Genomic DNA, 24,594 nt, shown 5'->3' with positions numbered 1-24,594 from the left:
AGGGTAAGGGTGGTGGTGGTGGTGGTAGTGGTGAGAGTGGTAATGGTAATGATGGTGGTAGTTGCTAGTGGCGGGTGTTGTTAGCGTTGGTGTAAGTAATGAGGTTGGAAGGTGGTGGTAGTGCTGAAAGCGGTTGTGATTGAGTATGTGATGATGAGTGTAAGGATACGACAGCTGTAGTGAAGGTGGCAGTAACAGTGGAGACAGGAAGGTAATTAAGATAGTAAATATGGTAGGAGTTAGACTGGTAAGGAGTGTGTTGAGGATGAAGTTGTCTGTCATATTTGTGATGGTAGTAAAGGTGACAAAAAGTGATAGTGATGGAGGCGTCAGTGATGGTAATAGTGGTGAGGGTAGTATTGGTGATGGTGGTAGTGGTGATGGCAGTAGTAATACTGGTAGAGATGAATGTAGCGTGAATGTGACTGAGATCATATCGCTGGTGGAGATGCTCATAATGATGATAGCAGTGGTGAATGAGACAGCGATCACTTGTACTCGTAGTTACTTTATCATCATAAGCCCACGCCCTGCATTCATACAACACCTTCGGGACCACGAAACCATCAGGCATACCCATTTTTACCCGCATATTCTTTCCACATACTCTCCAATGTCCACAGAACCTTAGGCTCCCGCTCCCCCTCATCCATCCTATGGTTTACTACAGATTCCATAGATCCATTTGCTGCTAAGACCACTCCCAGATATCTAAAACACCTCACTTCCTCCAAGTCCTCTCCATTGAAACTCACACCCAAATGAACCGTCTCTTTCCACTGTTAAACCAATCACCTTACTCTGACTCACATTAATTTTCAAGTTTTTCCTTTCCCACACTCTCCTAAACTGAGAATCCAACTTCTGCAATTTCTCACTGGAAATTTCTACCAACGCCGTGTCATAAACGAAGACTAACCGACTAACCTTCCAAACCCTCACACCCACGACACACTGCAGATCTACCCACTCACCAACTTCCTTGCCTCCATCTCCCTTACCAACACACACCATAAAAAGACCAAACAGCCATGGTAACATGGTGTCAAAGAGTATACTAATTAGTAACGCTACCCACACCTGATGAACAAGAGTAATGAGTTATTCCCACAGTAGTCTGCACGCACTTGATGCGGTTGTGGGTGACGCAAGAGGAACCAAGCATGATCTTGCATGCCTTTCCTGCATGTCTGTATGATAACCAGTACTGTGTGGTGGATACGATGAAGGAACAGGCTAGAGAAGACATAGGTACGTTAGGTATGAATGAAGCTGTGCACACGTTCTGAGGAATTCGAGTGTCTCGACTCGAAGCAGAATACACAAACAAACACGAAAGATTTACTGATGACTCTTCCGTGTTCCTCCCAACTTCGTTTATCATCTCAAGTGACACCGACACATCTGGTGACTTGCACAATCTAGAGGGATGCAATACGAGATGGGATCTGGCTAGTTACGGGCATGATGTGCATGACTACCATCACGATCCCTGGTTGATGGAGACGTTCTTGGTGATGGTCTAGTTCTCTGAGCTTATAAATACACACACACACACACACACACACATATATATATATATATATATATATATATATATATACATATTTTTTTTTTTTTTTTTTTTTTTTTTTTTTATACTTTGTCGCTGTCTCCCGCGTTTGCGAGGTAGCGCAAGGAAACAGACGAAAGAAATGGCCCAACCCCCCCCCCCCCATACACATGTACATACGTCCACACACGCAAATATACATACCTACACAGCTTTCCATGGTTTACCCCAGACGCTTCACATGCCTTGATTCAATCCACTGACAGCACGTCAACCCCTGTATACCACATCGCTCCAATTCACTCTATTCCTTGCCCTCCTTTCACCCTCCTGCATGTTCAGGCCCCGATCACACAAAATCTTTTTCACTCCATCTTTCCACCTCCAATTTGGTCTCCCTCTTCTCCTCGTTCCCTCCACCTCCGACACATATATCCTCTTGGTCAATCTTTCCTCACTCATTCTCTCCATGTGCCCAAACCATTTCAAAACACCCTCTTCTGCTCTCTCAACCACGCTCTTTTTATTTCCACACATCTCTCTTACCCTTACGTTACTCACTCGCTCAAACCACCTCACACCACACATTGTCCTCAAACATCTCATTTCCAGCACATCCATCCTCCTGCGCACATCTCTATCCACAGCCCACGCCTCGCAACCATACAACATTGTTGGAACCACTATTCCTTCAAACATACCCACTTTTGCTTTCCGAGATAATGTTCTCGACTTCCACACATTTTTCAAGGCTCCCAAAATTTTCGCCCCCTCCCCCACCCTATGATCCACTTCCGCTTCCATGGTTCCATCCGCTGACAGATCCACTCCCAGATATCTAAAACACTTCACTTCCTCCAGTTTTTCTCCATTCAAACTCACCTCCCAATTGACTTGACCCTCACCCCTACTGTACCTAATAACCTTGCTCTTATTCACATTTACTCTTAACTTTCTTCTTCCACACACTTTACCAAACTCAGTCACCAGCTTCTGCAGTTTCTCACATGAATCAGCCACCAGCGCTGTATCATCAGCGAACAACAACTGACTCACTTCCCAAGCTCTCTCATCCCCAACAGACTTCATACTTGCCCCTTACACACCTTTTCATGGTTTACCCCAGACGTTTAACATACCTGGTTCAGTCCATTGACAGTACGTTGACTCCATTATAACACATAGTTCAAATTCACTCTGTTTCGTGCATTGATGATGTGACTATTACTCAAAAGTGCACTTGTTTCATTTTTCCGTGGATTCGCAGGAATATATATATATATATATATATATATATATATATATATATACATATATATATATATATATAAATATATATATATATATATATACATATATATATATATATATATATATATATATATATATATATATATATATATATATATATATATATATATATTCCTGCGAATCCACGGAAAAATGAAACAAGTGCACTTTTGAGTAATAGTCACATCATCAATGCACGAAACAGAGTGAATTTGAACTATGTGTTATAATGGAGTCAACGTACTGTCAATGGACTGAACCAGGTATGTTAAACGTCTGGGGTAAACCATGAAAAGGTGTGTGCGGCTTGGATGTGAATAAGCTGTGGTTTCGGTGCATTACACATGACAGCCAGAGAATGAGAATGAGTTGATGAGACCAATTTTTCATCTGTTTCCTGGTGCTACCTCACTGACGCAGGGGGTAGCAATGCTGTTTCCGATGGGGCGGGGTGTCGCCGGAAATGGATGAAGTATGAATATATACATGTGTATATATGTACGTGTATGTGTATGTATATGTATGTATATGTGTATACGTGAGTGTATGTATATATATGTGTGTGTGTGAGTGGATGGGTCTTTCTTCGTATGTATCCTGGCGCTACCTTTCTGACGTGGGAAATGGCGATTAAGTACAATGATTATATATATATATATATATATATATATATATATATATATATATATATATACACATTATCCCTGGGGATAGGAGAGACAGAATACTTCCCACGTATTCCCTGCGTGTCGTAAAAAAGGCGACTAAAAGGGGAGGGAGCGGGGGGCTGGAAATCCTCCCCTCTCGCTTTTAGTTTTCCAAAAGAAGGAAGAGAGAAGGGGGCCAAGTGATGATATTCCGTCTAAGGCTCAGTCCTCTATTCTTAATGCTACCTCGCTAACGCGGGAAAAGGCGAATATGTATGGAAAAAAAAAATCTATATATATATATCGTTTCTGCTTACTATACATCAATGTACTTCCACATTTGCCCCATCTTCCAGGAACGAAAATGATATAAAAAAAAAGTCTCATCATCAGAGTTCACCGATTCTCCAAGAACTCTAAGTTTTATGGGCACTTTCTTTGCATGTATCGTCACTTCCCTCCCGCCAGTGTCCCGGCGAACACCCAGCCCGACCGTCGACTTACCTACTCCAGTATTCTGTCTCTCAAGGACCACACATTCTCCCACAAGTTGGAGGATTAAAAGCCCCCGCTGTTTACTTTGTCAAACTTTGCTCGCCACACCAGATTGAATTCAGATTTCTGCAGTGTTGGATGCTTGGGACATTCAAGCCCACGTTTGATCTGTTTTATTAAAGATTATTGCAAGGTACTGTGAGTTGCATTATATATATATATATATATATATATATATATATATATATATATATATATATATATATATATATATATATATATTGAAATATTTTACTTAAAGCAGTAATATAAAAAGTAATGTCATAATGCTGATGTACAAAGCACGGAAGGCAGTCAGAAATCTCGAGTTCTCCTATACATACTGTGGTACTGGTAGTGGTAAGGGTAGTAAAACTACTTATGAATGAGGGAATCCTTTGTCTGAGACTTGGACAGAGCAGCCGTCTCACAACCTAACTGACTATTCTCTTCATTATTGTCGGTCAATTATATGGCTATGTTGATCGATAGAGCTCTCTCTCTCTCTTTCTCTCTCCCTCTCTCTCTCTCTCTCTCTCTCTCTCTCTCTCTATATATATATATATATATATATATATATATATATGCTTTTTTCATCTTTCATACTTGTTCGCAGCTTTCCGCCTTAGTAATTTAGCGCCAGGAACAGACGAAGAAAGGCCACATCCGCTCACATCTATTCCCTAGCTGTCATAATGCAATGCACCGTACCACTGTCTCCTATCCACGACCAGGCCTTATAGACCTTTGCATGGTTTCCACAAGTGCTTTATATGCCCTAGTTCAGTCCACTTATAGCACGTCGACCTATGAAAACTACACCGGTATAGCTCAATCTATTCCATGCATCCCCTTCACCCTCCTGCATGTTCAGGCCCCTGTCACTCAAAAATCTTTTTCATCTTCGTTCCATCTCTAATTTGGTCTCTCCCAATTTGTCCCCTCCACTTTTGACCCAAATATCTTCTTTGTCTCGCTCATTCTCACAATATGCCCAAACCAATTCAACAAAACATCTTCAGCTCTCCCGGTGACACTTCGCATTTCCATACCTTTCTCTTTCCTTTTTAACTTATTAAACCACCTCACACCATATACAGTCCTTAAGCCTTTACTTCCATCACATCCTTCCTCCTCTGTACACCCTCATCTATAGTGCAAGCCTCTATTTTCATACTCATTTTCGCCCTCCCAAATAATGACCCCTCTTTCCATACATTCTTCAATGCTCTCAGATCCTTCGTCCCTCCACCCACCCTATAACTCACTTCCGCTCCATGGTTCCACTTCCTGCCATGTCCACTCCCAGCTATCTAAAGCACTTCACTTCCTCGAAATTTCCTCCATTCAAACTCATACCCTAACTAACTTGTCCCTCTTCACTATAAAACCTAACAGACTTTCTTTCATTCAAATCTACTCTCAACTTCACTCACACACTCTTCCAAACTCAGTCACCAATTTCTGCAGTTTCTCATTCCAGTCTGCCAACAGTGCAGTGTCATCAGCAAACAACAACCTGCTGACTTCCCAGGCACACTAATTCCTAAAGACTGCCTATGCGTCCCTCTCCAAGACTCTTGCATTTACCTCCCTCACTAGCCCATCCACAAATAAATCAAACAGCCTTGGTGACCTCACACACCCCTGCTGCAGACCGACCTTCACTTGGAACTATTCATCCTCTTTTCCTACTCGTACGACCTTGATAAAAACTTTTATCTGGTTCTAACAGCTTTCCACTGACACCATATATTCTTAAGACCTCCAAAGTCTGAGTTTATTGCGGATGATGTACCGAGATGTGATGAAGACCGAGTGAAGGAAGAAGGAGCAGAACTGAAGGATGTGGAGGAGGGATGGGGTTAGAAAAGCGAAGGTAAAGTCATGACACAGATGATAGCTATAAAGAGTACGCATGTGCAGTGTAAGCTATACTACATGGTGTACTTTGCTGGATATGTATTTTTGGTCCCTTAATCATATGCCCCCGACAGACTTGGGGTGTTGAATCGAATGATGTATGTTAGCTTACGTCTGAAATTTACTTTTTAAAGCATAAGCGTTGTTCAATGTGTGCACCGATGAATAGTTGGAACCTCTCCTAGTGCGTTAAGGCTCCGTGGGAACCAAACATGTTTCATATTCGAACTACTTCGAGGTTTTGTATATATCTACAGTATGTCTTCGCTGTCCTTTAGATGTCATGCGACTTGTGCTGCTTCCCTTTAACACAGAAACAAAAAAAGTATCGCTACACCGCTACACTCGAAGTACTTTAAATCTTGAAACACAGGGTGAAGAATTCTGATACATTTTCGCGGTTGCGTCATGGCTTAGTGAGCCTGGTCCCCTCATCTGGCGATGACACTACCAGGATAAGGACGTATCACATACCACTGATAGGTGGTGGAATTTCTCTGAATATTACTATTAGATACTTTATTATTCCTATCGTCTTGTACTTGTTTCATGAAAGACTGTCTTGTGTTTCTTTGTAAAATATTCCCGAATATCTAAAGTTTGTGTTAAAACAGATGATTCGATTAATTCAAAGTTGAATATACAAAAAAGGAAGGATATTCAGAAAACCTGGCCGAGTTTGAGGAACCCTATATTTCAAAGACTAACGTGAAAAACATGCAGCTATATTTGAGATAAATCATTGTATTTCATCCGCATTTCATATGGTCTTACTATTTACCGGTCCGCTTGCTATAAGTGTTCATTGACGAATGCAACTACCACAGCAACCACATATACATGTTTCAAATCTAGATTTCGAATCTTTTCAACATTTATGGTCATTCAGGCTCCAAACTCCTGTAAAGAAAAAATTGCATGCACTGGTTTGATAATTCCCTCACGTGCAAAATAATGATGTCTTCATGATTAGTTTAATTTTGTTGACCTGTTCAAATATTTTCCTTAACAAAGTTATTAGATTTTCTAAACAGTAACGAATCCTTCTTAAGGTTTTATCCTGCTATAAGTCCGGTGCAAACACTTCCTAATAAGTATAAGCAAAGTAGTGAATGACAACTGCTCGTCCCGCTTCTATAAACAAATGACGATCGATATTTTTTTTTCAGAGACTGAAATCAGATGAATGTGACACGAGTAAGGGAGTTTTGTTATAAATAAGAAATAAGATAACATCAGAAAGTACCAATCATTCCGAAACAGCCAGATTTACACCGTTCATTTCGAATGACGTAGAACTTAAGGGTGATGTTATTTTTCTTATGACTGTACCAATTGGATTTTTAGTTGCCGATTCTGCTTTTCGTTGTTTTCGATGTAGGGGTATTTTTCATTTGTGACAATTCGTAGAACATTGTCTTGTACCCTCTGCAGCTTTCACATAAATCGTAGAACACTCTTCTGTACCCTCTACGGCTTTCACATGAATAATTTGGAGGAGAGATGTGAAGGCATTACGGAGTAGGTCAATGCTGGAAGGATTATAGCAAACATCAAATGCATTTTTTTCCTTTTTTTTTGGTCTCCTGTAGATGCCAGAATCTGCACAGGCTAGTCAGGCTTGCTGTACCTTGTGCAGATGTTTCGTTAACATGTGTTGCTGTCAAGTCTCGTAATGTGTGTGGCTCATAACTTAGCAACTACTCTGGCGCATAATCTGGTCACTCTCTATGACTCTGTCACTAACTTTACACTCCCCATGGGCCAGAATGATGATTTCTCCCCTCAGTCATCTTTCGATCTTGTTTAATCTGGAGGTCTCTGACTGTACTAAATGGCTGTGTTCCGGGAGTGTGTTGTCAGTTATCATCATTTGAGCGACGTCACTTGCGTAAAAGAGATCCACGTTCATCCACCCTAATGCAATGGAAACGTCTCTTGTGTAAAGTTACAAAAAAAAACGTTGGTGACAAATCGCTGCTTTGGGGGTACACGTGTAGTAAAGAAAATGTTGGTGGCGTGGCAGAGGTGATGATGACTGCGGCATCACGTTGGATATGGAAGTTACACAGGAATCCCTCAGTAATTTGTCTTTTGTACAGACCGGTCATCTGCACTTTTTCCAAGGCTTTGCTTGACTGTGGAGTTTATTCCTCCTGGACTGCTCTCAGTCCTGTTATCGTCAGACTTCCATGTCATCATAAATTCGTATGCCATGACTTAGTCTACGTCAATTTGTGTTTTTGTTAATCGTCGGGTAGTTGACGCTGCTTCTAGGGCGAAACTTCTCGCCAAAATGCTTGTGGATATCTGCGGTTCTCTACCAGAGCGTTGATTGTTTCCCCCCTGGTGCTTGCTGTGTTCTGTTTCTGCGTTCTCTACACTACTTGTTGAAACCCTTACACTACTGGTATGAGGCAGCGTACATCCGTGAGTGTCGGCGTAGACTAGCACGCTGGTGAAGCGGTGCTTCATTTCAGTGATTGCCGGAACGATGGAGGGTATGACATTGTATTTGGCGGTAGAGATCACTATCGACTACGCCTTTAATGTATCTAAAGCATTATCATTTCTTCAGTGTTCTTCCCCTCGAGGTCTGCAGTGGGGAGATCATTTTCTATGCTTTGTAGTTCGCTTTGTGAGATGCCAGCCTTTGCATACTGGGGATGGTGAATGATGGGAATGATATCTAACGAGGATATATGATCGCTACAGGTAGGGTCATCCTGTCTGATGTGGATGTTGAATTCTTTCCCACTCTAACTACTATAATATCAGCGGAAAGATGGGCTGAGTGGCCTGTAAATGTTGGAAGACTCGTGCCCAGGTGCACTATAGCATCTTACCAGTTCCAGTAGTAGTGTGTGGGTGTCCATCGACATCACAGCTGACAATGTAGTCACTTTAGACCAGGCGCAGGGTCTACCTGTGGCACCTCTGAACGTCCGCTCAGCCAGTTATTTCCGTGTGGCGCGGGTGAGCACCCTTGTGGACTGTAGCCATTTAACATCACATTAACAGTTTGAACCTCTAAACATGAGACACAGATGTATCACGAAGAGAATTGCATCCAACATGAGTCTTAGAAATAACATTCACTTCATCATATCACACTGTTATCCTCAGCCAATAACTTTGAAATAATTAGGTTTGTTCACTGATGTACTGAGTATCACTGAACGTAAAGACGATCACAAAGCAATTAGTCTTAATTATATGCGACTAACTTGGAACAGAAACGACTATTAATTCTCGGGAAATAGTTTGTTCCACTTTGTAATATTATTCACAGTGGTTTAGGTAAGCTCGTCCAGACTCCTAACATACTCGTCTTCACAGTGGTAGGAAGGTTCATCTGAGCCCCTGCCATACTCGTCTTCACAGTGATGATGAAAATTGTTTAGATTCTCAACACACTCTCGTCCTCACAGTGGCAGGGAAGTTTATACAGAGCCTCAACATACTCTTTTGCTTTTGTCTCCACAGTGGAGGAACAGCTCGTCCACAGGCTATACTCTTGCCTTCACAGTGGCTGGGAAACTAGTGTGAGACCCCAACATGTCTTTATAGCGATGAGGAAGTTCGTCTTAAACCTCAAAATGCTGTTCGTCTTCACAGTGGCAGTAAAACCCGCTTCAGACCCCAACATTCTCTTGTCTTCAATTCGCATCACTTTATGAACCATTGCGTAGCTGGAAATCATAATGATTCTAAAACTGAAGGCAAATTGCATGCAAATGATGTCCCCCTGAGAGAGACCGGGACGATAATATTACTCGGATCATCTAGCCGACCCAGCCCAGGCCAGACCTCTGAAGCCTCTACGACCAGCTTGGCTGGGGCTCTGCTGGGAACTGGCAGCCATTGTATCGTCATATATATTCATGAACCGTCGTTCATAGAGGGAATCACACAGGTATTACTATTACTTAGGCGACTACAAAGCACTCCTCATCCTCCCACAATTTGTACTTGTAATTGGAAATGTCTGTTTCGGTGTATGTACAAAGGTAGTGTAAGCAAGGAGGACCTGTTGGCTGGGCTGGTGGTGGTAACCCGCGGAGCTCCCCGCCCCTCAGGGTAAGGTCGCCCACCTCTTCTTTGTTCCAGCAGGTCGGCCGCCCAACCCCAAAGGGTCTGTGTTTGAGCTGAAGTGCAATATTCTGAATTTCCTGCTGGATATGTTAGATCCTCGTTTTACATTTATAGTCTTGTTCTGTTTCAGAATAACAGCGAATGGAAGACAAATAACGATATGAAAAGAACATACCCGGAGCAAAGTTAATCCAATGTGTTCCTTCTGTTTGGATGTTTCTCTTGCAATGATGCAAATGGTATCTACTGCTGATCGTCTGAAACTGTCCCATGGAAAGGTGAATACGAACATATGCATTACAGAGGATGATGAAGAATGAGAGTCATCAAAGATAAACATTCTTTTTTATACATATTATCAAAATATTCATCAAATGCTAGAGTATATATATGAATAATTCAAACTGACGTTTCGAATTTTCTTCTTCAATGATTGTAAAATCCTAAATGACGTTAAATTCAAAGGTACCTCATTCTGAAGCAGTAATTAAGGAAATAGATATAGCGAATGGAAAATCATTACAAAAAAGGTCAAATTTAGTCATACCGCTCACATTTACACCAGATACCCTGCCAGCAGACATTATTGTGACGACGAAAGATTCGGACCCTGACCCGGTTAGCGACCACAAAGACATACTTGCCAACAATTTGTAACCTCAGAGGGCAGGACGTAGTAGCCCTTTGCCAAACAAGTCGTATCCTGACTCCAAACCAACATGTCATACCCTGGAAGAGGAAGACCCCATCCCCGTCAGAAGGTTGTAACGTGGCAGAAAACGACCAACCCCTTCCGCCCCTCATCAGCCCCCGACGACCCTCAGGAGTTGAGTGGTGCCTGCTGATGAGGCGGGAGCAACAGGTGGGGCTCATTAGGCATGAAGGCGCTGCGCTAGGGAGCACCACCCACGGGCTATCACCACCTCCTCCAGAAACACAGTCAAGATCGGAGACACGTTGGCATTCTACGAGCGGAGGGAGGAATGGAGGGAGGGAGGTAGGAAGTGCTGTTCTAAGGCATGGAAAGCTTGGTCTAAGGATAGAGAAGAGATAAGGAAGGAGCATTTCTTTTGGAGTATCTAGTGTTCTTCATAACGGATAGATCATGTTCTTTAAAAGCAGGGAAGGATGTTCTCCTCGAGGCAGAGAGATAAGGGGAACGCACGGTCTCAGCTGCAGCAAGCAGATGGTAGTTCTTTGGCAAAATCTATTCTTATCAACTCTTTACGCATTTTATTTATTTTTTCGTCAATCTAAAAGTTCTGAGAAGTGAAAACGCTTTCGCAACTTGTGGCGGACGTCAGGAAAACTCTCAGCTCAACGTTTTCTTGGTTTGGTGATGCAGTAATTCTTGGGAATCTGGTCTCGTGCTCTTAAATCATTTCATGACACAATTTAGCCTTACGAAACGGTGGTCATACTGACAGAAGGTAAGATGTGTATTTACTTTGACTGATCTATGCCTCAAGGTCGGGTATTTCATCGTGCACCTCCAACCATCCAGTGGACAGAGGCGCCAAAGAGGATACAAAGTGCACAAAAGCTCTGGGGGACTGTACCCCAATGACTGAAATACAGTATTGGTTACGTAGCGAAAATCGTGTTAACATGGCTTGGGACAACACCATTACCTATACAATTTGTGGCACATACCAAAGAGTAAATACGAACTGGAAGATAAACCTTATGAAAGGAAAGTAAAAATACCTGTTGAAAAATATATTCCACCACGAGTTACAGGACGATAATGATTGCAGTGGCAGGGATAGTGTTTGCCGTGGTGGCGTGTGTGTGAGGGTTTTATCACGTTGTTTATGTGGTGACAGTGTGGGTGAATTACTGTGGTGAGTGGTAGAGCTGTGAGGATGCTGGCAGTGGTGGTGGTGGTGATGAGAGTAGTGTGCAACGATGATGGTTGTGGTGGTGGTGGGGTAATTCCCTCTAGAGATATTAATTACCTATCACGTACCGGTTGTGATTGTAGTGTGCCCAAGGGAGGTGTTTGTGGGGTTACTGGTCTTAACTGTCTGCCTCAGTGTGTGTGTGTGTGTGTGTGTGTGTGTGTGTGTGTGTGTGTGTGTGTGTGTATGTGTGTGTGTGTGTGTGTGTGTGTAGAGGAGGATCGGAGGATAAGGGATAGATATGGTCCTTATATCATGAGGGAGGAAGCGATAATGAGAAGAGGATGAAGAACGGGATGGGAGAGATAGGTGCAGGAGACAGGAGACATAATACGAAGTCAAAGAAAGATAATCTATGGAACAGTAGACTGAAAGGAACAGCAGCCATTCAAAAGGAACACAGAATTAGAAGGTTCATATTTGTGTTATACGGAGAAATAATTACTGGCAAAATGTCTGAGACGAACACGGAGAAAAGTAATCTGAAAAGTTATAGAATAAGAGGAAGGAGAGACTATGAAGAGAACAAGGAGAAAATTAGGAAGAGACTTACATCTGAAGATAAGCAATTATAAAGTTACTGAGATATATGTATACTGTGTATGATGATAGAAGAGAAAGAAGTAAAGAAAGGAAGATAGATATATATATATATATATGCACATATTGCCGACCTTTGCCTGTAAGCATTAACACTACAACAAGGAAGTTATAATCTATGAGGATTTATCACCGTCACTGGACATAAAGTATTACAGCGTCGCCAGGGACCTTTATGCATCTTAAAGACGCACACCTTATCTTGATCCCGAGCGCGTGGAGCGCAGACTCCAAGTTTCAAGTATTCCATGAAAGAAATCCTGGGATCATATAGCTAGCAAACTAATGATCAATATACTCGTTAAAGAAACAGATAAGATTTGTTTTACCGTTAAGCCTGAAGAGAGAAGGTCCCTTCTCAAGAACTGCAGGTGGAGACGGGAGCTCGTGGATCAGGGAAGAGAATAAACCAATGGACAGCGAAGAGGCGAGTCGTCAACCTTACCAACGACGGACCCAACACTGCCAGCCAGCCACGTCTCCAGCAGGAAGTCTACGATTCAAGAGTGTCTTACATAGAGTTGCCCTGTACATAGTGTACAAAAACGATGACAGTTTGCCGTAACGCTGTGTACCTTCAATTATCTTTTATCCTATGATGTTTGGACCATTTTCATTGCACTACCTTTCGTATTAACACGTTGGTGTTCTGCATCACTGTCACAGTATAAGCAGAAATTACAATTGCCATTTCAGTAACCATTTTCCTTTTCTTTCTATCCATATCATAGTTTATTTCATCAATTATCCTCATGGCCTCAACGACAGTATGGTCGGAAAACAATAGACCCCCTTGTTCTATCCTCATGGCCTCAACGACAGTATGGTCGGAAAACAACAGACCCCCTTGTTTTATAAACTATGAAGACTTATTTCCGACCTCCAGTTGTGGATCTCTCCTATTGTATCTTCAGGAAGTCAAGTCTAATATTTTCCTCGACTCATTTCATGACTGGGTGGTTGATCTGATACCAGCCATGTATTCCTATGGCTGTGAATATAATGGTATTACGCTTGTATAGTAATAACTTTCCATTATGTTTTGCCTTTATGGTTATTACGCTAATATACATTTTGGTTGCAGATGGTTTAGGCTGTGCCACAAACAGCTTCATGCCAATTGTGTGTATATATATATATATATATATATATATATATATATATATATATATATATATATATATATATATGTATATATATTCATTTACTTATATCTATAGAAATCAGTCACCCGAGGAGTCTCTGATATCCTACGTAGCCTGGTATTGTGTAGAGTTGATGGCCTGCTACTGTGTAATGTAGAGTTGATAGCCTGGTATCGTGTATCTATTCATATGTCTGACGCCTATTCCCATCTGGTACTCCCTTAAGTGGGGTGACCACGGCAATTCTCCGTAACAAGTGGACTCCAGTGCTGCTTCTTAGCCTTTAGTGCCTCACCCTTAACAAGCCACTGGTAGAGGGCAAGTCTAGCGCAGTGTTTGCAGAGGCTCCTACCTAATGCTCCTACTGACTACTGCTACCTAATGTTCCTAACTAATACCCCTACCTAATGCTCCTGCCTAAATGTCCCTAACTGCTGCTTCCATCTATTGCTTCTACCATTTTGCCAAAAGACAGGGTTAGCGCATAACGCTCACCGCAGGAAAATCTAGAGTTAAGGAGAATGAGCTGTGTGAGTTAAGTGTTGTCAAGTGTTATGTAGGACAAGAAGAGATTGTATGTTTGTGGACAGAATGCCAGTAGTCCACGTGTGAATGAGGCAGAAGGAAAAGACAGCTACCTGGGTCAGAGGAGTGCAATTTGACAACCACTGAAGTGCTGGCTCACTACGCAGCCGTCACTATCCCTCCCGATACCCAGGCGGGTAGTACTGGTAACATACCTCCCTGGTCGTTGGCTGCCTACCAACTACTACCTACTATTGTGTAATGTAGAGGTAATATCCTGGGAGTGTTTACTGTACAGATCATAGCCTGGGACTGTGTAATGTAGAGCTTACAGGCTGGGATTGTGTATGTAGAGCTTTCGTAGTTCACAGCCACGAACTGGCCTAGGGACTGTAAAATGTACAGCTCAAAGGCTTTGACTGTGCAATGTAGAGCGAACAGCCTGGGACTATGAAGTGCACAGTTCATAGCCTAAAACTGCGCAATGTATAGCTGATGATAGTCTAGGATGCTGAAGTGTACAGTTCATATCCTGGGACTGTATAATGTAGGACTGATAGCCAGTTCTAAGCCCGAGACAATGTAATGTAGAGTTAATAACCTGGAAATGTGTAGTGTACAGTTCATGACCCGAGACACTGTAATGCAGAGCTGATAGGCTTGTAATTTGCAGAGCACAGTTCTGTGTATTGTGTAGTGCAGCTGTTACAGAAGAACATGTAGGTCATGAATACAGTTGTATACTCAGTCATGCAAATATTTTGACAGTCCTCATGGTTGTTTAGTCTAGTCACAACGTTGATCGTTTTTGCTTAGTGTGTGACTGTGTTGACTGCACCTTTTAACTGAACCTTCTTCGTTTGCTCGCACATGTTCAACGTCTGGTTTGTTGGTTACATTTCGTTAGTTAGTTCGTCTGGCTGTCATTTCCTCACCTCTGCTCAACATGCGAGCTGGTTTGCCCTGACTGTGCGTGCAACTCTGCTACTCTCAGTGTGAGGCCTTGTGAGTACGTAGAGCTCACTACGTGTTTATGTGGCTGTAGGTGGTTACTCTGTATGCTGAGGACCCTCATGTGGCTTTCCTTGCCTACCATGTGCTTCTCCTATCTTTACCATTCGTGTTTCACAGATTCTTTGTACTTCATACGGTTAGTCGGTGTGGATGATGTGTAGTCGTCACTTTCTAACAGTCAAGCGCTCACACTAAGGTTGCAGATGCTGGATCCTTTTCTTATGTTTAAGGCTCCAGTCAAGGACAAAAGTCCACATTAAGGTCGGGCCCTAACAGAACTATAGAGAGAATTATCAAACGGAAAAGATACAAGACAGGAGAAAGTATTTAAGAATTTCTGAGAAAGTGAAAAACTTGTCTTTTGAAATACGGCACGTCATAGCTACTGGAAAAGACATGAGAAGGTAGAGAGTTCCAAAACTTCGACGTGTAAGGAAAGAAGCAGTTGTCAAAACGGCCCACTCGAGTTGCTGATGACCACACAATAAACGTGCGACGCAGCAGCTTGCAGAGTATTGCGTGGTCTAGCTAGTTGTGTGGGCACACAAGCAGCCAGCTATGCACTCATCATGTGCTATATACACATTCACAACATGGTTGTGTGGTTACAAATGGTCACTCTCGTTTGGCAGCTTTGTTCCCACCACGTAACAGGAACGCACTCACGGTTTAACTCTTTTGTTTGCACATGGTTAGCCCGGTTAGTTACTGTGTATCCACTAAATAAAAGACCAATACACTCACGTTGCGGTTGTGTTGGTTACACAAGGTTAGCCCGTTTGATTGCTGTGTACCCACCATACTAATGATGATGCTTGTGTTGTTGGTTACAGATGGAGGCGAGCACGGGGCAGGTGGTTGTGCTGAAGGCGGTGACGCTGGCCACCTCAGGCAGGTACAAGTGTGAGGTGCTGGCCGAGGCTCCAGCTTTCAACACTCTGGTGGAACACGCCATCCTCACCGTAGTGGGTAAGATCTCCTCCTCCTGTTAGTTCGCATGTCTCCTCCCTCCCTCCATCACAATGTACTTCCCCTCCAACCTTGCTATTAGGTAGGGTATTCCAGACAGCGTCCGTGATCTACCAAGACACGATGAGAATGGACGAACCTTGACGCTGATTGGATGAAGTCCCCGAGAGTCGTTGTGCTGGTCACGCTCGTGTGTGCTTACTGTTACAGCAAACTACACCGTTAAGGTTACATTACCATCCTAACAAAATCAATGGTGATCTTAGTGAAACTGGTGTTAAGTACATCAGTCGATGCAGCTGGTCATACCAGATGTTCATAAATTCTCTCTCTTGTGGGCCCCACCACTGACACTGTATGGTCAAGTTTGAGGCGATACATGAAATAGAAAAAACAAAAGAACAGATCACTTCACGTATCTAGTTTCTCTTATTTTTAAATGAGGTTTGAAGTTGTCAGTATTACTGGTGGACTCCTGGTATAAGCAGGCAACAACACACACTGGGAATATATCCACTTCAACATCAGCAACACTCCAGATTGCACAACCTCATTCTTTTCTTGAAAGATGATTGCATTTATTAATGTTGCAGGTCAATGCGTCATGTTGTATAGTTCAAAATTACACCACACTATTCCGACAGCTCGGGAGCCTACGTCAGGCGAGGCCTATTACTTGAAACTCGAAATCCCCAACAGCAATAAAGATTATCATCTCCTTTAAATGCAACTTCACTGTCATTCCTTGCCTCCCTTCTATCTTGAAATACCTCAAAATCCATAAGCTATGACCAGATATCCCTCGTAACTTGTTCTTCTCACCCACAGACATCCCCCAGGAGAAGCCTGTGGTGCGGGGGGCACGGGAGAGGTACCATCCTGGTGACGTGGTCCGCATCAACTGTACCTCTGCCCCCTCCAAGCCTGCCGCCACCCTCACCTGGTACATCAACGGAGAGGTGGTAAGTGATGCTCACCTGGTACATCAACGGAGAGGTGGTAAGTGATGCTCACCTGGTACATCAACGGAGAGGTGGTAAGTGATGCTCACCTGGTACATCAACGGAGAGGTGGTAAGTGATGCTCACCTGGTACATCAACGGAGAGGTGGTAAGTGATGCTCACCTGGTACATCAACGGAGAGGTGGTAAGTGATGCTCACCTGGTACATCAACGGAGAGGTGGTAAGTGATGCTCACCTGGTACATCAACGGAGAGGTGGTAAGTGATGCTCACCTACATCCTCTTGTGATGTTATACTATCTTCAGTCGTATGGCATTGCCGATCTCTGTGTCATCTGCAGATATGGACGCTAAGTCATTCAGCTCTATGTCAATATCGTTAACATAAATGATGAAAAGTATAGGCCCATTAAGTACATATCCCTGGTGGACCCCACTAGTAACGGGTGAGCCACGGTGATGATTCATCATTCATTACAACTCTCTGCTTACTATCACGTAACCAGGCTTCTATCCAGTTTTCTATGGAACCAGTAATCCCCCAAGGCTAAGACTTTATGCATCAATTTTACGTGTGTGTGAGGGGGGGGGGGGGGGTGCTTTGTCGAATGCTTTCTGGAAGTACAGAAATATAATATCTATTGTTTTTGTCACGTCTTGGGTAGCAAATGATTTATGATCAAACTGAAGGAGGTTTGTAAGACATGATCTGTGCCTTCTAGAAGCATATTTTGTGCTATTGATCAGACTGTGCTGTTCTTGGTAGACTATAATCTCATCTCTAATAATCGACTCCAGAAGTTTACATATAACTGATATGAGGCTAATAGGTCGGTAATCGCCACGTATTTCCTGTGTAAATATATTGGAGTGACGTATGCCAGTCTCCAGTCCTGTGGGACTGTTACATCCTAGAAAGAATTACTGAAAATATAGGCAAACGGTTTGGCAATTTCGTGTTTGGCGTTTTCAATCACTCGTGGATAAAAACGATCATAACCTGGACTTTTATCAGTCTTGACTTAGTTATCTGTGTGAGTACTTATCTAACTGTGAAGGTGAATATGTCTCAAAATTCGGGTCTCTGCTTTCTAAGGTAAACACAGACCAAGTTTGTTCAGAGTTGATGCTCTGCTTTTATCATCTACAATGGATTTTCCATATTCGTTTACTGTGGGTCCTGTCCCACTCCTTATACGTTACTATAAAATCTTGAAGGATATCTGTTACTATCTCTTGCAATACCCACTTCACACTCACTCTCTCTTGGCTTGCTTGATGATTCTTTTCACGTCTCTCTTAACTGTGTTATATTACGTTGCAATATCTGGATTTCTGTCTAATTTCTTGAACCTGCAGAATTCTTACTGTGCCATATAGCCCTTACGATAGCTAAGGAGTACCATTCAAGCCTGATGTGGGTTATTATATCTGTCGAACATGGGAACGAATATGTCTTGTTGGTGCATAAACTGACGCATAAAACTGGCCCATAATTCCTCTGGGCATGAACCAGCAGGGGGGTAAGACTCTTTAATGCGACGTGTAATCAATTAAAATCCGTCCTTTTAAACTTAAGGGCAATAATACTGGTCTTAGGGAAGTCGGTTTTGATATCAACATCGAACTTAACCATGTTATGGTCACCAGTGCCTAGATGTTCTCAAACACGGGTATCAGTTACTAAGAACTCCTGAGTTGCAAAAGCTACATCAAGTATAATGGCTTCCCTCGTCGGCTTGGTGACGGTTTGGTAGAGAAAACTGTCTTCATGAAAACTGTAAAGTCTAGCAGATTCATTTCCTACACCTGAGATAGTCTACCAGTTGATTTCCGGGAGATTGAAATCCCTCAGAATGACCGAGCTTTACGCTGTATTGCTCGTTGTTAACTTTCGTAAATGACAGTGTTAATATCTGCTGGCCGACGATGACGTCTGTTTATGACGTTTAGTTAAAGTCTGGAAGATTCTGTGTTAATCTGAACACACAGGTGCTCCACAAAGCTGATATTGGGGTCTGAATTTCAGTGAGGTTTACGTAAGATTTTTACATCCAGTGTAGTTCCGCTTCCTCTACCGTCTCTATCCCTCGACAATTATTTGCAACCTGGCAAATTTGTACACACGAATCAGATCGCTGATTTACGTGTTCAGACATGCTTCTGTTCAACCAATGATATCAACGTGTTCAGTGCTTACCACGCACTGTAATTCAGCAATTATGTTTCGGATGGATCTTGTATTCATAGAGAGAGAGAGAGAGAGAGAGAGAGAGAGAGAGAGAGAGAGAGAGAGAGAGAGAGAGAGAGAGAGAGGTGGCTAGGTATCGAGGGTATCAGAGAAGGTGATATCAGGTCAAGGAAGCCTGGAAGGTGATAGTGACGGAGGGAGATAAGGAGGTCGTCGCTGCTTCCCTGTCTCAGTCCTACTGTCTCACGCCCATATCCGACCCTATCTTCCTCCCTCCCTCCTTTCCTCCCTCTCATCGCACTGCACCATTCTATTATACTCTTGGCCCTCCCCTCACACACACACATAGACACACACACACACACACACACACACACACACACACACATACACACACACACACAGACATTTTCTTTTCCACTGACTCCGTCTCTCTCCTAGCTCCAAACCATTTATCCCCCATCTACCTGTGTGAGCGACGTAAATCTGTAAATATCTTCCATTTGTGAGAAATCGTATGCACGAAGATATTAGCTATACACTCTCTCGACCGGTGAATTCTGGAGGATGAAGTCTTCACTGGATTATTTCCGTTGATAAGATTTGTATTTTTTGTCTGATTTTATTTATCAGTGTGTCTTACACTTAACAGTGATAAAACTGATATTCGCAAATCATATCAGCGAAGATTATATATATATATATATATATATATATATATATATATATATATATATATATATATATATATATATATATATATATACATATATATATATATATATATATATATATATATATATATATATATATATATATATATATATATATATATCATACACAATCGCCATTTCCTGCGTTAGCGAGGTAGCGTTAAGAACAGAGGATTGAGCCTAATTTGACGGTCTCGTTTAGATACTTGTCTCAAAAGGAGGCACGTGAATGTGAAAAAGACCTTTGGGCGTGTTAAGGATCACACGGGTGAACCCGAAAGCTGATGCACATGAGAGAGAGAGAGAGAGAGAGAGAGAGAGAGAGAGAGAGAGAGAGAGAGAGAGAGAGAGAGACATACATACACACATACAGACAAACAAACACACAAACACCCACGACAAACAAAAGGACACACACGGTCAATACCGACTGTGACTGGCCAATCAGTGGCCCAGGTAACTGAAGGGCGACACAACAATGACGTGTCCTCTGACCACGCACAAAAATTCTGTCAATCAATTAGGTAATTAACTGCGTGTGAGAGGAAACACGCGAGGCGAGATTCCAAGAAGAGGCCATTGTCAGTGGTCCGTCTCTATGTGCCTGTCTGCATGGAAGGTCTTACCCGCCACGCCAGGCAGGGGAAAGGTCCTAGATACCACAGAAGCCAGTCTTAACCCGAGGGTCTTAGATGCCACAGTAACCAGTCTTAGCCACGTCGGTAAAAGGTCTTAAGCTGACACAAAAGGGATTGCAGGGGTATAGATAAAGGTCATGGCTGCTGCAATCAAGTGGCTTCGCTCAAATGCTGAATATGATCCTAAATTTCAAAGTGGAAAGTTTCGCTGTTAACGTAGAAAGGAGACACGATCCTCCAGTAGTGAGCAGATGGAATTACCGAGTTAATAAAGGATCTCAGATGTTGCAGTAAAGAGGACTTGAATGCTATATGAAGGGTTTCTTCTGCTACATTAAGAAGTATCCCTTATTGTACCTGCCTTAACTTAAGCTTACAATATGGGCTCAGCTTCCATGGTATGGAGCTCCAGATGCTCCTCTTAATGGTCTCAGCGATCACGGAAAAAACAGTTCTTCGTCGCTGCTGTAATGGGTCTCGACAGTCACTGGTTGCTACATAACGGGTCCTGGCAAGTTATCATGATGGTAGTCTTAGCTACCACTTTACAGATTTGTAACTACTACTCCAGTGAGTCTTATCTGACATATCACAGGGTCTTAATCTAACTACAGAGAACCAAAGCTTTTTTTTTTTTTTTTTTTTCCAAAAGAAGGAACAATGGGGGCCAGGTGAGGATATTCCAAAAAAGGCCCAGTCCTCTGTTCTTAACGCTACCTCGCTAACGCGGGAAATGGCGAATAGTTTAAAAGAAAAAAAAAAAAAAAAATATATATATATATATATATATATATATATATATAATATATATATATATATATATATATATATATCAATGGATCTATGTACATAAATATTCACAGCAATATATGTATTAACAAATTAACAGATGTACATACATACATACGTACATACTTTACTGATCAATATTAAGGGCAAACCAGAAGCATTCGACACGTGTGTTTGTGGATGACGTTAATGCCATGAGGAAAGTGAAAAGTGAAGAGGATTGCATCAACCAACATGGGGATGTAGACATCTCCAGCGTTGGTTAGATACATGGCTGAAGACATTTAAGACGACTATACGTAAAGTAATAAAGATAGGCCATCACGGAAGTTAACCACCATATGTCTATAATGAAGCAGGATATAAGCTGAAGCAATCTGTCTTGGAGAGTGGCTTAGGAGTAGACATCATCCCTAATCAGTCGCCAGAGTAGACAAGCTGTTTGCAGGCAAATATTAGAATAGCATTCAAGTATGTGGATAAGGAAATATTCAACAAGCTGTCCACATCCTTCATTAAGTCAACACTACAATATGCTTCTCAAGTTTGTTCATCCCATTTTAAGTAAAACAGGGAACTAACAGAGAAGGGTCCAGATGAGAGCAACGAAAATGGTGCCAGACCTGAGTGAGCTGAGTCACGGGTGAAGGTAAGAGACCTTAGGTCTGTCCACAACAGACCTGACCTGATCACAAAACTTGATTTCCATAGACGCTCAGTGACGTCAACCGTGAACGTTTCGTCGAAATATACAAGGATAGAACAACCAGAAGATATGCCATGATAAGCACGAAACTTGTTAGGAAAGATGTAGAGAAGTACCTTCACCGTCCAGAGGACGTGCATGAGTGGAATAGTGTGGAACATGAGACGAAATATGGACAACATACTGAAGTTGAGAAGGTTGCATGACAGTGGAGAAAGCTCGTGAAGTAGAGTGTAATGACCAAATCCCCTACAATACAAAAAGATAAATACAAACAGCTACGTAGGTACTTGAATACATAACAAATAAACCTCTCTCTCTCTCTCTCTCTCTCTCTCTCTCTCTCTCTCTCTCTCTCTCTCTCTCTCTCATGCACATCCAAACACACACATACACACACTTACATTAGGAACGGGTCAGGATGGCCGAGCGGTCTAAGGCGCTGCGTTCAGGTCGCAGTCCGGTCTTCCGGGCGTGGGTTCGAATCCCACTCCTGACAGACTTCAGTAATGAAGTTTTTGCATGGTGCCCATAGTGCAAAGTTAAGATACGGAGCAACACGAGTGTAAAACTCTATTAGTCTCATACAACTAGCGTTTACAGACAGATCCACAATCATGTCATCTGTGTCTCACACAAATGCACACACACACAAATGTACCAATTCTTTTCCACAACACACATACATACACAACACATGCACCTTCCACAAACCCACACATACACGCAATAAACATGCACACGTATAAACTCTTTTATTCGTCTCTTTTTCTCTCTCACACACCTGGTGTGTGTGTGTGTGTGTGTGTGTGTGTGTGTGTGTGTGGGCATACATACAAAGGAGGAAAGACATAGTACACATATACAAGGTTAAGAGACGGAGTAACACGAGTGTAAAACTCTCTCACCGTAACACAGAAATAGTGTTCGCAAATAGCAATAACACACACACACACACACACACACACACACACACAAACACACATACACACACACACACACACACACACACACACATATACTTTCGAAAATACATTCTGGATAAAACAGTAGACAATTCAGACTCCTTTTACAAATTCATCAGGAAAAAATAATGAGTTATAGAGCAGTTAAAAGAGTTAGGGGATTCAGAAGAATGAGTTTTTGAGGGAGACATATAGATAAGCGAGGAACAGAATGGCAAGTTTAAAGATGCTTTCACAGTGGAGGACACTGCAGCCCCAACAACAGTGAGGTGGTATGGGGAGGAGGTCTTAGGAAGCAGTGAAATATGTACAACGGATATAAACTGAATATTGAAGGGTCTTGACCAATATAAGTCTTGTGGCCCTGATGAAATATTACCATACCTGCTGAAGATGTGTACAGATGCACATGACAAATCAAGTGAGAAGTTGTTCAAGATGTCTCAGGAAAAAAGTGAAGTGACAAGGAAGTGGTAGATGGCAACTATACCTATCTAAACGAAAGATGACCAGGAGGATGTGTTGAACTGAAGACCAGTCTCCCACCGTGACGAGCGTTGGCTTTAAGGTACTGAAAAATATAATCAGGAAGCAAATGGATGATCTCCTGCAGAGGAGAGACTGTCGAAGTGAATGGGTTCCGTTTTTGGCAAACAAGAAGTCTGGGTGGACTGTCTAAATATGGACTGCCAGAAAGCATTTGACACCTTCCGCATACGACGCTGATAAAGAAACTAAATATCTAAGCAAGAATAAGGGGGAGACCCGTTCGATGGAGAGATGATTACGTATTTCTGCGAAAGATAAAAAATGATGTCAAACAGGGAAGCCTTCCGGAAATGGTTCAAAGTCACGAGTGGCGTGTTTCAGGGATCTGCCCTTGGAACATTGCTGTCCTTGATCCCTGTGAATGACTTGCCAAAAGGATTGGACTCCCACCTGAATATGGTCGTGGATTAAGCCAAAGTCATGAGGCAAGTGAAAAGAGGAGGATTGCATCAGCCCACAAGGGGATCAAGACAAATTCCAAAGTTGGCTTGATACATGGCTGATGAAAGCCAACCCGAGTAAATGTAAGGTAATTGAGATCGGACACAGTGAAAGAAGGACACAAAATGAATATCATGCTAAAAGTAATATGTTGCAGAAATCTACGTGTGAGAGGGACAGTAGTTGGCATCACCCCCAACTTGTCGCCAGAGTTGAGCTCACTTCAGGAAAAGAGCACAGGAAAGATAATGTTCCCTAGGAAATATCAAAATATCAGTCAGTCATGTGGAAAAGAAACTATGTAAGAACCCCTTTACATCCTATAATAATGGGCCAAAACTAGAATATGATTCTCAGGTTTGGTTACCGCAATGGAAGCGGTACAAAGAGCTAAAAGAGAAGGTTTAGAGGAGGGAAACAAAAAAGTACCTGAGTTAGGAGAGC

At 42.3% G+C, this 24,594-nt stretch overlaps 1 protein-coding gene and 1 non-coding gene across 3 annotated transcripts in view; both read left to right on the top strand.

Moving 5' to 3' along the window:
- The window catches only part of LOC139755034 (uncharacterized), an 814,342-nt gene that overhangs the window by 757,021 nt on the left and 32,727 nt on the right, over positions 1–24,594 (top strand). For both annotated transcript variants that reach the window (XM_071672994.1, XM_071672993.1), the window contains exons 4-5: positions 16,060–16,195; positions 17,024–17,157. In XM_071672994.1, coding sequence (XP_071529095.1) covers positions 16,060–16,195; positions 17,024–17,157 — 270 coding nt within the window. The remainder of the gene's footprint in view (positions 1–16,059; positions 16,196–17,023; positions 17,158–24,594) is intronic.
- On the top strand, positions 22,611–22,694 carry TRNAL-CAG (transfer RNA leucine (anticodon CAG)). The gene has a single exon. It is a non-coding gene; the product is annotated as a tRNA-Leu (tRNA).

This window comes from Panulirus ornatus, chromosome 18, assembly GCF_036320965.1.
Source record: "Panulirus ornatus isolate Po-2019 chromosome 18, ASM3632096v1, whole genome shotgun sequence".
NCBI classification, from domain to species: Eukaryota; Metazoa; Arthropoda; class Malacostraca; order Decapoda; family Palinuridae; genus Panulirus; species Panulirus ornatus.
Note: the sequence above shows the minus strand (reverse complement) of the source record. Positions and strands in the feature narration are given on the sequence as shown.